The following is a 12,566-nucleotide window of genomic DNA, read 5'->3' on the forward strand; positions in this document are numbered from 1 at the left end:
CAAATATTACGTTTATGCAGATAGGTTTCTAACGAGATTGTAGTGAGATTATGGATGTACTACTGAGTATCATCTTACGTGTGCAGTGATGTGTCTGCGTGTGTGTATGTCGTGTAATTGTAAAAGAAGCCCATACCCAGGCATAGTCTTTTGATGCTCTTCTTGAGGTGGAAAAACTGGTTTTGGCATTCACTGGTTGGAGACAGTGAAAGCATCAAACATTGGATTGGATGTCCAAAAACATTGGATATATTGGATGTCCTAGTCTTGAAGATGTGTACAGGAGAATGGTACATATACACTAAGGTGAAAATTTTGTACTGATTGGATTTTGATGACGATTGTACAAGTTGTACCCTTTCTTTGAAAGCGTTATTGTAGGAATGAAGCTTGAAATATCTCCTCGCTAAAAAAACTATTGCAATTTTGTGGTTGGTCGGCCTATGGTTTCAATGACAGGTTCAGATTTTTTTTTTCCATTTCAGACCAGTCTTAGCATTGATAAGTTTTTATCATGTTGTTCTTTCTTCTTAGTCGTTTTAGGTCTCAATTAACATTTAGCTAATGTAGTGGTAATGTGCATCCTTAAGTTGACGTCGGATGCAGATACCAGGGATTTATACCTTTCTTATTTAAAAATGAAAACTCTCATATTTTCTAGAGAAAGGACAAACTACTGTTCTGTTTTTTTTACTTGAATAATTCTTCATTGAAAATACTTACGAACAAGTTCAACAGTTGCAAGTATTCCAACAATCATGTTGGTTGTCCAAGTTTGTTCTAGAGGGAATATATCAAGGAGATTCGAGTATGTCGTCTCCCCCTAATCTACTGTTGTCATTTCGTGACATGAGCATGCATGATCGGTACAGCTAGCTATCCTATTTGTCAACAAAATAAACCCAATTTCCCGGTGGTCCATCTCACCATGTTGAAAAATGAACGTGTGAAACCGTCCTAATAACCTAAGCGTTTAATTGACTCTTGGAGCAAACATACAACAATCCTTGACTTGACTTCATTCACGGAACGGCAGTTGTCCCTTGGCCACTGATCGCTGAGCCTAAATAAGGATTTAAAAGTTATCTCGTTTTATAAACCAAAATGGTAGTGTATAAGTTGAGAAAAGTCCATTAGCCAGTACACCGGAATGCGGCTTGGTTTATGATAAAAGTAAATCGAAGAAACGTAAAGAGCCTTTCCCACCCAAAAGCTATTCAACGAGGTGAGGGACCAATCAAGGATAACCTATATATTATAATCTAATTAAGCAATAGGATACTATTTTCTATCTCACTCTCAAGTACTAGTACTACTTCACCGCATCATCTGTACTACTCTATCTTATCCTCTTCGTTCATAGCCATTCACCGCATCATCTGTACTACTCTATCTCATCTTTTCCCCCAATCTTCTAGAGGCATCGAGAGCAGCAAACCGATGGTGAGCTTGGTGGATGGCGTAGCGAGCTCGCGTGCGTGGCCGAGCTAGGTACCGGCCGAAGCAAGCAAGGCGACAGTCGGCCGACGAGCTCGCGTGCGCGGCCGAGCTGGGTACCGGGCGAAGCAAGCGAGGCGGAGCAATTGAAGCGGGCGCACGGTAGGAGCGAGCTGCCACCATGGTCAGCACAAGCTCGAGCTGCGTGGTTTGCGACTTTGCCCCACCACGCCGCCGTCGACTCCGCCACATAGCGCCGCCCATGAGCTCCCTCCGGCTTGAGCTCGAGGGGAACAGGAGAGAGGGGGGAGAGGGGTGGAAGGGGAATATGGAGGTGGAGCACCCGTCGCCGCAACGCGTGCCTCGAGCCCGTCCCCTGGCCGAAAAGGAGGAGGAGCCGCGTCGCCCAGGCAGGAGTCGCGTGGCGTCGCTGGGGGACGGTGCGAACGAAAAAAGCAAATGGAGATGGACGGAAGGAGCTAGGGACACGCCCCTGAGGCTACCCGTTGCTGATGGAAAATTCATGTGTTGAATATATTCGTGTATTTTGAATGCTTCATGTCTTCAAATTCCTTAGTTTGAAGAGAGGGGTAGAAGAGGAAAACAACACTTGTGGCTTTATAGGTTGGGATTTTGAGGAGCCCATCCAGGGGTGTTCTCCATTGCGAGCTGAGTTCCCCTACGAGTGTCCTCAGTTAGTGAGGACACTCTAGGAATGGCTTACATTGTGGATGCCCTTATATATTAGGTCTACTTTCACACATTGGTGTACCTCAACCCTTTACTGCCCCTTTCCCACCCCAAAAGCTGACCAATGAGGTAACGTGAGATCCACGGTCCATCAGGCCTTCACACGTACCTCAGCCCTTTACCACCCCTTCACCAGATGTTGAACTAACCAGGCTCTGATACAAATTGTATGATCGTGAAGGGTATTTTCCACCCCAAAAGCTAGCCAATGAGGTGAGGGGGTCCCCCACTTATATATTAGGCCACTTGCCTTTCCACAACCAACGTGAGATTATTCAACAGATATGTACTCCATCTGTTTCAGGTTATAAAAAATTTTGACTTTAATCAAAGTCAAACGGTTTTAAGTTTGACTAAGTTTATAGACAAATATAGTAATATTTATAATACTAAATTAGTTTCATCAAATCTACAATTGAATATATTTTTATAATAAATTTATCTTGGATTAAAAATATTATTACTTTTTTCTATAAACATGGACAAACTTAAATCAGTTTGACTTTGACCAAAGTCAAAACGTCTTATAATCTGAAACAGAGGGAGAATAATTTAGTAAATAAACTTGTAAAATTTTCATTTCAATTTATAAATTTGCGTAGTGCGTGTAAATAATCTGCTAAATTTGAGATGAAGCTTACAATCACCCAATAGTTTAACTAGGGTGGTTTTTGTTTTGTGCTACCTTACTACTGACAATTAACATTTGACAAATCTCCATTTGGAAATCAGAAACGGAGCCTAGAAAGCTGATCGGGACTCAACTCAAACTAAAAAGTGAAAGTGCTGAAAGAATTTGAAGTCCAGCCAAGAAGCAATGCCGGTTAACTATCCCTTTTGCGTCTGGCATCAGCTCAAGGAATTAAAATAGTTCAGAAACGGGGGCGCGACGATGACGATCGGTTGCTATGTTTAATCGATGTCGAGTGAGTGCTGATTGGATTCTCGGGATGCTTCAATATCTATCTTCTCTGACTCTCTGTACTGATGGTGACTTGCTACAGGAATTTTTTTTTTGTTTAATCTTCTGAAGCTGCAATTTGGTTTCCATCAACTAATCCAAACAATTAACGGTGTGCGTATCTAGCAAGTTAGCTTCTACTTCTACAGTTCTCTATTCCTTGATCTTTATCAGTTATTCAATTTACTGTCTTTTGCAGTTCCCTGTTCCTTTGATCGTTTACTACTCTTCTGTAGTCTCTAACCGAGATGAATTGTAAATCTGGGAGTAGTTTTGCATCACAATCTTTAATAGTACAAGACAAAGCTACCACTCTTCTGTAATAGGAGAGGTGTTGTTCTTGCAAGAACTTCAGATAATCTCTGAAGAAATCCAAGCAGTAACAGAGTTTTACAGGTACAGTTTTTACGATATACAGTTTTATTATTATACATGGTTAATTCACTAGGTTGTGCAGCAAAAGCTGCCAAATTAATTAACCGCAAAAGAAAGCAGCAAAAGGTTAACGACCTTCAAAAATGGAAAAGAACAAGGCAAGAAAGCAACAAGCAAAATCACACATATGTACATGCATGCACATATATAGGTAATTTTATGGATCGAGATTAATTTGGTGCTAGAGAATGCAGCAGGCGTTGCTGTCGCTCTCGTGGTGGCGGCGGGAGCGGGACACCGCCTTGAAGGTCTTGCCGCCGGCGGCTGCGGCGGCGGCGCGGCCGGTGCCGGCGCCGGTGGTGGTGGTGGTGGTGGTGGTCTTCTTCTTGGTGGTGGTGGAGTGGTTCATGGGGTGGTAGTCGTGCTTCTCCACCAGCGGCGAGTAGATGGCCGGGTGGCTGAGCGCCACCGCGCGGGAGTAGCTGCTGCCGCCGTAGCCGTAGCCGCCGCCGCCGGCGGCCATCGCCATCGGCGACGGGTGGTACTGGTACGGGTACGCGTACGGGCTGGGCGCCATGGCGTACGGCGGCTGCCACTGCTGCTGCTGGTGGTACGGGCCGTACGGCGACGGCTGGTAGTGGTACGGCGACGCCCGCGTCGTCGCCATCGCCCTGGCGGCGGCGGCGTCCTTGCTCCCCGGCGCCGGCGGCGGCATGATCATCCCGCCCGGGAACATCGCCGCCGCCGCCTCGAACGTGTCGACGGTCCTCAGCTCGACGATCTCACCGGAGCCCACCTTCCTCTTGAGCTTCTTGGTCAGCTTGTTCGTGTCCACGCCCTCGCCGATCACCAGCAGCAGGTTCCGGTCGCCGCCGGCCAGCGTCACCGACTGCACCCCTGCAGCTCGACCGGAATCAAATCAACCATGAAATCAACAAGAACACAACCACGATTTCGCATTCAAAACAAGATCAAAACAAAGATGATTACCGCTGACAGTAGCAGCCTCTTTCATGGCCTTCTTCTGGCATTTGTCGGTTTTCACGGAAATCCTGATAATGATCTCCTTCTGAAATTTTCAACGCATGGATTTCACAGATAAGTTCTTCAGACATGGATTAACTAAAATCTCGCCTGTGTCTCGGACAAAAAGTTTCAAGCAGACCAAAGCAAAATATGTACGTAGAAGAAACTTTCAGAGGAAACACCAATTAAACTCTGCAAATAAACCTCCATAAAACACGCACCAATTCGTGGTGCAACTCGTAGAAATTAAAACACACCAAATTCGAACTCAAACTTGCAGAAACACGGGAATCATGAGAGAAAAGGAACCATGTTAATTACCTTCATGGTTTTCGCTTCGCTAACTGAATTTGCTCAGTAAAAAAAAAAAGTTTGCTAGCTATAGCTCCAATGGAGGAGAGGGCTAAGGAGATTAGCAACCGTGTGTTGCGTGCTTCACTCTCTTAAGTACTGACAGGATAATGGCCTGTGAGCTACTGTGGTTAGCTCAGTGGTTTGTACCTGCCATGTGTGACAATACCATAATATCTTGTTTATTTGACAATACCATAATATCTTGTTTATTTGGTACTAGTACTTGGTAGCCAAGCGAAAGAAACACACTGATTAGATAGACCTTGAGAGAAATGCATATTTAACTGTTGACTTTGACCTAGAGACTTTGGCTCGGCTTTGTGTGTAGTTATCTCGAAGGGGAGGATTATTATACAGGGCATGTCTCACTGTTGGGCCCCCAAAACAATCCATATGGATTTTGTTTATGCATAAACAAAAGGCCCATCCACTCACAAATATCATACGAGATATATCAGCCAAACATGCCAGGATCTCCTTGCTGACGGGAGCAGACGTCCACCACCACGTGCCTTTACTTGAATTTCGTCGTCGTCGTAGTAGTATTGTTTTGGTCACGTGTAATTATTTTAGTAAAAAATAATTCATGTTGGTCGATAACTTTTCCATGTACCATAAAAATATACCCTATTCGTTTTTTTTAAAAAAAAACCTAAATGAAGATTTAACACCATCTAAAACAATAAATCTGGATTCAGATTCGTTGTCCTTCCCACCTAAGTTAATCTTTTTCGAGATGAAGGGAGTAGTAGACAAGTAACTTTAACAGTTGTTGCATCCAAATGCAACTCAAAATCTTTAACACCCACGGTTCAAAAGCTGTTTTCAGTAGACGATATCATTGATTATTTTTAGCATAACATTTGACCATCTGTCCTATTTAAAAATTATATAAAAATTATATATTTATTATGACTTGTTCTATTATTAAACACACTTTTAAATATGACTTATATTTTAGTATATTTACACGAAATTTTTAAATAAGACAAGCGATCAAACGCTATTTTAAAAGCCAACAGCTTTATTTATTAAAAAAAATGAAGGTAGTATAAGTTTAAAATGGATGAACATATACACACACACTAGAAAGTGGATTGACTAAATGTGGTTCTTTTCCGCGCACGTTTCCACTAGCTAGCTTCTGCATGCACGGCGGAGTTAAAAAGCATTTGTAGTAGACCTATAGTCAAGCAGTTGCAATAAACAAAAAAAAGAAGAAGAAGATCATCTACCCGAGATCGATCTGATCTGTCTAAGAAAATTGATGGCATGGTTATCTTGCTTGCGCTCTGTGTATCAAAACAAAATATTTCACGTGCCCGACGTGCCAATATATAGCCTAGCTTACTGTCGCAAGTTAGTTGTGGAGCAATTCCGAGTGTTGCACGCACGGAGGACATACCCGATCGAGATCGGTCTGGGGTATGGCAAATTAAACGAACTGACAAAAAGGAGATTAGATAATTTGATACCGACACATATAGTTTCAGCAAATACATGTATCGAATTAAAGCCGATGGATATATATCTACATGCATGATCATTTAATTTGCATGGTTCGTCGGCGTCACATCATCTATCGTCGATTGTTATCCCTCGCTACACTTGTAGAGATCGGTGATAGTTATATTTCATCTTGGCACAATGACTAAGAATAAGTAATTTTACTTATCATTTATTTAAATATGCTACTAGTTATTTCTCATAAATAAGTGATTCATTAATATTTACATTTCTCGATGTCCATATAACTAATCTTGTGTAGAAGAATAGAGAGTCATGCATTAAATCCGAGAAAGTCATTAAGATAATAGGTGGTTGGATTGAAATATGCTTATCAAAAGTAAATTTTTCAGATTTGAAAATATGTCTATAAAAAAAGATAGAGAGAGTACTGAACAGTACATACACATGTACGTACATGGTCCGGCCTAAGAGCATCTCCAACAGCCTCCTTATTCAACTCTCCAAGTTAAATTTTAGCAATTTTAAAGCAAATCATGCTCCAACAGACTAGCTAACCGGATGGCTAAGCCATCCGGCTAGCCAAACTACTCCTCCCGCTGGCCAAATTTGGCCAGCCAAAATAACCTAGCCAAATTGTGGGTCCCATCTCTTTTCCCCCTTCTCTCTCTCGTCAGATGAGCGTCGGCGCCGCGCCTTCGCCGCTTCGCGCCGCTGCCCGTCCGCCGGCTCCGCCCCACCGCCCCTCCGCTGGCGGCGCCCCTCCGCGCCACCCTTCCACGCGCCGCCCCTACGCCGCCGTCGCCCCTCCGCGCCACTGTCCCTCCGCGCCGCCCCTCCACAGCGCCGCCCCTCCACGGCGCTGCCCTCTGCTTTGCCGACGCCGTCCCTCTGCCATCGTCGTCCTTTGCCGGCGCCGCGCCCTCCGTGCGACGATGAGAAGGAAGGAAAGAGAAAAAGAAAAAGAAGGAAGGAAGAGAGAGAGAGAGGGGGGGGGGAAGAAGAGGAGTAGAGACTGACATGTGGGTCCTTTGTTATTTTGGAGAGGATCAGTAGAGAGTCTGTTGGAGTGATCATCTAATTTAACTAGCCAAATTAGATAGAGAGTTGGCTATATGAGTTTTTGGAGAGGTTAATTTGAAGAGGCTATTGGAGATGCTCTAAGCTAGCTCGCTCGCTCTCTATCGGCGCCACCGCCCACTGCTTCCAGGAGCAAATCGCGATGTACCAAACAACTAATACTACCAGAGTAGGGATCGATCGGCTCATTAACCAGCTGTGGCCAAGAACTATTGCATGAAACCGGCCAAATTAAACGTCGTCGACGGATCAGCGAGAAAGATATGATAAAATCAATCATATATGGCGAGAAACTGAAGCACCGAGCTCAAGTTCCTGGCAATTCGTGCCACGCGCAACGCAACGTGCGTACTGTACCTTCTCGATCGTACGTATACGTGTCGTAGCTGCTGCTGCTGCTGCTAGGACTAGATTGCTTGGACAGGGATTCGACCACGTACAGGATCGTAGGCGCGAGTCGCGCGCGCGCGCGACACTAGCTACTTTGGGTACGCATCGTATGCCACATGGGCTAGCTAGGAAAACTGCCGCTGAGATCGCGAAACGTACGTACGTGCTAAACTCGGTGGCCGATCGTGATATATACGTGGGCGCGCGCGCGGTAGCTGATCCACATGTACACCGGTGGCGACGGGCGAAAATTAAAACCCGCGGACTCATGTCCAAGTCGTCGTACTCGTTTTTATACGTCGTCGATCGGGGGCGGTCGGCGAGGCGCAGTGGCGCGCGCGTCACGGAAAACACGTCCTCCGATCCCGTCTCCGATGACGCAACATGTTAATTAGCAGCTAGGGGGCGGAGAAAAGGATCGCGCGCGTGCGACCAAACTAATTAACTGCACGGGTATGTCCATGTGCAACTTGCGCAAGTATGTTGGTTAACTTAACCGTGCTCGCGACGTTGCTTAATCTGGCCGGGTGGGGTTGCCATCGAGTCATCGACGACGCATCGTTGTACAGACGGGAAATTACCGTTTCGATCCTTGGAATGCTTTCCCGACCAAAAGCTAGCTATACTCCATCGAACATTAGACACGGAAACTTATGGTTGTACTTAAAATGGGATGAGGGAGTAGGATATATCTCAGTATCACGAATCTGAATAAATAAATGTTCAGATTCATGATATTAGCATATGTCACATCGATTTATAGTACTGAAATATATCACATCACGTACTATATTAACTGCCTAACAATGAAATTTGATTGTAAATATCTCTTACACAATTTTGCTCAAAGTTATAGAACCATACTCATGGTCTAGTATTTTTGAACATGAATACAATAATATTTTTTTTGAAAAACCTAAATATTATTTAATTAATAGTTGGTCAAGCTCAAAATTAAACTGTTAACATACGACTTAGTATATTTCTAAGAGTTAATTATACTTTGTACCATATTTTATTAACAAAGTTTTAATTTGGATCACTCACACCTCAATAAACTCCCTCATCCATGCCCCAGCCATATTTTTGCCTAAGGATTTGATAGATATGGCTTGAAAAGAGAGTTAAGGTGGACTAAAGTATAACAAATATAAAATTATTTGGTACAAAGTGAGAAGATAGATCAAATGAGGATCGAAAACAAAATTTTTGATAATAAAGTGTGGTCCAAAGTAAAAAAAATCCGCTCTATTTCTAAACAACATATTTAATGATAGATACTCTATCCAACACGGGAAACTGTGTAGTGTAAACTAAAAAGCTATCATAGGATGCACAAATAGATATATGTGATTTGTCCATATTATTTTGAGTAAATTTTTTACTCTCCATCTTAGGTGTGTACATTCATGTATCTGATGATATATAGTTTTCATGTTTGTACTGTACATGAAGTTTATACTGGACACTATATATTTTTCCGTTCAATACTTATTAAAGATGCTCTGTGTAATACTGCAGAGGTTTAATTAAATACATAAGCCATATTTTTCTTCCATTTTGTTGACAAATGTCAATTTTCTCACTTGGATTGCGCAAGACCTTTTATCTGTGCTCTGCCTTCTCCCAATATTGTGGAGCCTGGCAGAAAGGCAACTCAATACAGCGATGGCTAAGACTGATCTCCCATCCACCCTCTGTCGTTGTCTCTGTGTCTAACACATCAAATCATCCAATTATCTACGTTTGGTGTGACTATGAATCACCCGAACTCTTGACAATTGTCATTAGCCCCAGAAGACAAATGTGCAATACAAGAGATGATAATTTACCGATAACACGACTTGTTCTGTTGCTTAATTTGTATATCTAGGTGACTACTGACTAGCTTCCACGTTACGTTATGTGAAAACAATTCACACAAATATGGTGTACTAGTGTGTTCTGCAGTGTAAAGGATCGATTCCTACTTCCCGAAAGGAAAAAAGATTCAGCCAATCAATGTCGGTCGATGTGCATCTCTGAAAATTCATTCATCATTTCTGCATTTCACACTGATTTATCTTGGCAGATCTGAAAACAACACAGCTGCAAATTAACAATTAATTACAATCAAATGGAACGATCGAAGGGGCTGACAAAAACCATAGCCCCTCTATCTCGACCGATCACGGCTTCACACAAATCTGTTTACATGCAGAGATGAACAAACAAATCAACTGAAGCACAAATTTCCCCAGTTATTTAGCAGCCTCACCAGCAAATAGTAGTAGTAAACACTGCTCAAACCTCACCGAAATGAAATGAGAAGAAGAAATCATAGAAAAAAAAAATAGAAACAGCTATACACAATAGCTAAGCTTAAACTATAGTCGTTGCTACATGATGGAGCAGCCGTTGGGATCGTCGTTGCTGCTCGTCGTGTAGTACTCGTGCTGCACCGCGGCGGCGCCGTACGGCGACGGGTAGTAGCCGCCGTCGTACGGATGCTGCGGCGCCTGGTGGTAGTACGGCGAGTCGTAGCCGCCGCCGTACAGCTGGTGGCCGCCGGAGCTGTAGGCGCCGCCGCGCCCGGCGGAGAGCTGGGAGGAGTAGTAGTAACCGCCGTTGCTGCTGCCGAGGCGGCCGCTCGTTGAGGTGGCGGCGTAGCTGCCGGCGGCGGCGCCACGTGGGTAGGTGTCGTGCAGGGTGCGGAGCTCGACGATGTCGGCGTGGCCGACCTTCCGGCGGAGGCGGCTGGTGAGGTGGTTGGAGTCGACGCCGGAGCCGACCACCCGCAGCAGGTTCCGACCTTCCCCGGCCAGCGTCACGGACTCGACGCCGTCCATCGCCGCCGCCACCTTCATGGCCTTGGCGTTCCCATTCTTCTCCGAGCTCGCCTGCATCCTGATAAGCATCTCCGTCTGCAAGAAGAACACAGCAACATATATCCATTAGAAAAAAAAGAAAAGAAAATTCAATTCATCTTCATATATCGTCACTAAGACCAATCAATCAATCTGAATTCTGAAGAGAGAGCAAATTTACCCTCATGGCGCCGTACAATTTTGCAACAGATCGAGCAAGCTAGCGTTCGATCTGAAGAGAGAGCAGAATTGATCGAATTGGTTTGTGTCAGAGCAGAGCAGATTAGCAGATATAGCGTGATGTCGCGGGCTTTTATACTGAGATTATGCGTGCACACAGATGCTACTACCGGTTTCAGGGCAATTCCAATTCACCTTGCGGTTGCGGCGTTGGGTGGCACATCTTTTTCAAGAGATTCTTTTAATTTGCGACGAAGCAGCGGGGATCCGAACCAATTATCAACGAACACGGCGGGAGCCGAAAATTTTTTATGGACGGTTGACTGCGAGGAAGACTCCAAGTAATTTAATGGATGTTACGTGGGTACGTGTCGCTTGTACTCCATTTGATTGGTGCAGAGCGATCGATCTCGGCCGTTGGATGCAGGACAGTCGGTGTATCGGACGGTCCGATCGGGGTGTACAAAAATGGGTTACAAGGTTCGGGTTTTTGGTGAGCTGAAAGTGATAAGCTCGAGTGCAGGTGAGAAAAATGATAACTCAAATGATTATCGGCTCAAAAAAAAAAAATCATCCAGTGGAGGTTGGAGTTAGGAGTTGACAATTATTATTTTTTGGTCAATCCAACTTCATCAGACTATCAACGATTCATGCATGCATGTATCTTCAATCTCTTCCATTTCGTTCTCTTTTTTTTTTTTCAAAAACAAACATTAATTTCTTTCGTTCTCTAGTTTGTTTTTCCCTACTTAGAAACAAGTTGAGTTTTGTTAATTAACCCGTGCGTGATGCACAATCGGATGTTTCCGTGATGCAGCGCAAGCTGCCGCCTGCAAAACCCCGAGTTAATTTTCTGTTGGCTGAACACCGTTCTTGGTTTTGCGATTCAGTTTGTAAGTTCGTAACAATTGATCGTACTATTTTTGTGAATGTTGTTTATATCTTCACAGAATTGGGCTACATCGACTTTATCAAAGATGCGGAGAGAGCAAAACAGTGTAGCACTCAGCTGCAGAATTTATTTTAAGAAATAATACGATTTTAAGTAAAATCACAAAAATATAGGTCGGTTAGACGAAAATCACAAAAATATAGGTCGGTTGTTCGACAGGGTATCTATCTTCGACATGGTACTTGTCGAGGTGATAAAAAAATTTTAAAAAAGAGAATTATCACTGTAGTGGCACTGTTCATCAAACATATCGAACATGGGTAGTTCGACATGCCCCTACCAATCACTGTAGCGTCACTGTTTATGTACTTTTTTTATTTTTTATTTTGACCAACTACCCTATTGAACTGTTGCAGTTTGATAGGTCCCCGTCAAACCACGGTTGTTTGACAGGGTGCTAAACTTACGATTTTGCCTAACCGATCTATATTTTTGCGATTTCCCATTCTAAAAAAAAAATTCCTCAGCTGGATTAGCGGTTTGGTTAAATAGTTAATTTGGGTGATATTCCACCGGCCATTAATTGAATCTTTAATTCTTGGTGAACGAAAGCATCTTTAATTGAGTAAGAAAGCTCTCACTTTCTCCGTAAAGAAAATGAGAAGAGAATTGAACCAGGAAATGTCTCCCGAATAAAACAAAATTTCCCAGGAATAATCAACCGTCTTTTGTGATTCTGCTACTTTAACACGTGTTCGGTGGGACTTTCTCTTCCTTGAAGAGAATAAACAGAACCCAATATGATGTA

The 12,566-nt window shown here is 43.6% G+C and overlaps 2 protein-coding genes across 2 annotated transcripts; both read right to left on the bottom strand.

The window, feature by feature from the left end:
- Nucleotides 1-3,444: 3,444 nt before the first annotated feature.
- Nucleotides 3,445-4,966, bottom strand: LOC4329795 (heavy metal-associated isoprenylated plant protein 16). The gene is made up of 3 exons (XM_015768507.3): nucleotides 4,871-4,966; nucleotides 4,514-4,592; nucleotides 3,445-4,420 (listed from the first exon to the last, which is right to left on the bottom strand). The coding sequence occupies exons 1-3, from the start codon at nucleotides 4,874-4,876 to the stop codon at nucleotides 3,765-3,767; spliced, it is 741 nt and encodes a 246-aa protein (XP_015623993.1). The 5' UTR covers nucleotides 4,877-4,966; the 3' UTR covers nucleotides 3,445-3,764.
- Nucleotides 4,967-10,060: 5,094 nt separating this feature from the next.
- On the bottom strand, nucleotides 10,061-10,971 carry LOC4329796 (heavy metal-associated isoprenylated plant protein 46). The gene is made up of 2 exons (XM_015768615.3): nucleotides 10,868-10,971; nucleotides 10,061-10,743 (listed from the first exon to the last, which is right to left on the bottom strand). Exons 1-2 carry the CDS (start codon nucleotides 10,871-10,873, stop codon nucleotides 10,219-10,221), a joined length of 531 nt encoding a protein of 176 aa, XP_015624101.1. The 5' UTR covers nucleotides 10,874-10,971; the 3' UTR covers nucleotides 10,061-10,218.
- Between the last annotated feature and the right edge of the window lie 1,595 nt (nucleotides 10,972-12,566).

The sequence above is a fragment of the Oryza sativa genome, chromosome 2 (genome assembly GCF_034140825.1).
Source record: "Oryza sativa Japonica Group chromosome 2, ASM3414082v1".
NCBI classification, from domain to species: Eukaryota; Viridiplantae; Streptophyta; class Magnoliopsida; order Poales; family Poaceae; genus Oryza; species Oryza sativa.

Excerpts from the sequence above, each read along its gene's own strand:
- LOC4329795 (XM_015768507.3), bottom strand. Across the intron at positions 4,421-4,513 it reads AGAGGCTGCTACTGTCAGCG|GGGTGCAGTCGGTGACGCTG; the intron begins GTAATCATCTTT and ends GTCGAGCTGCAG.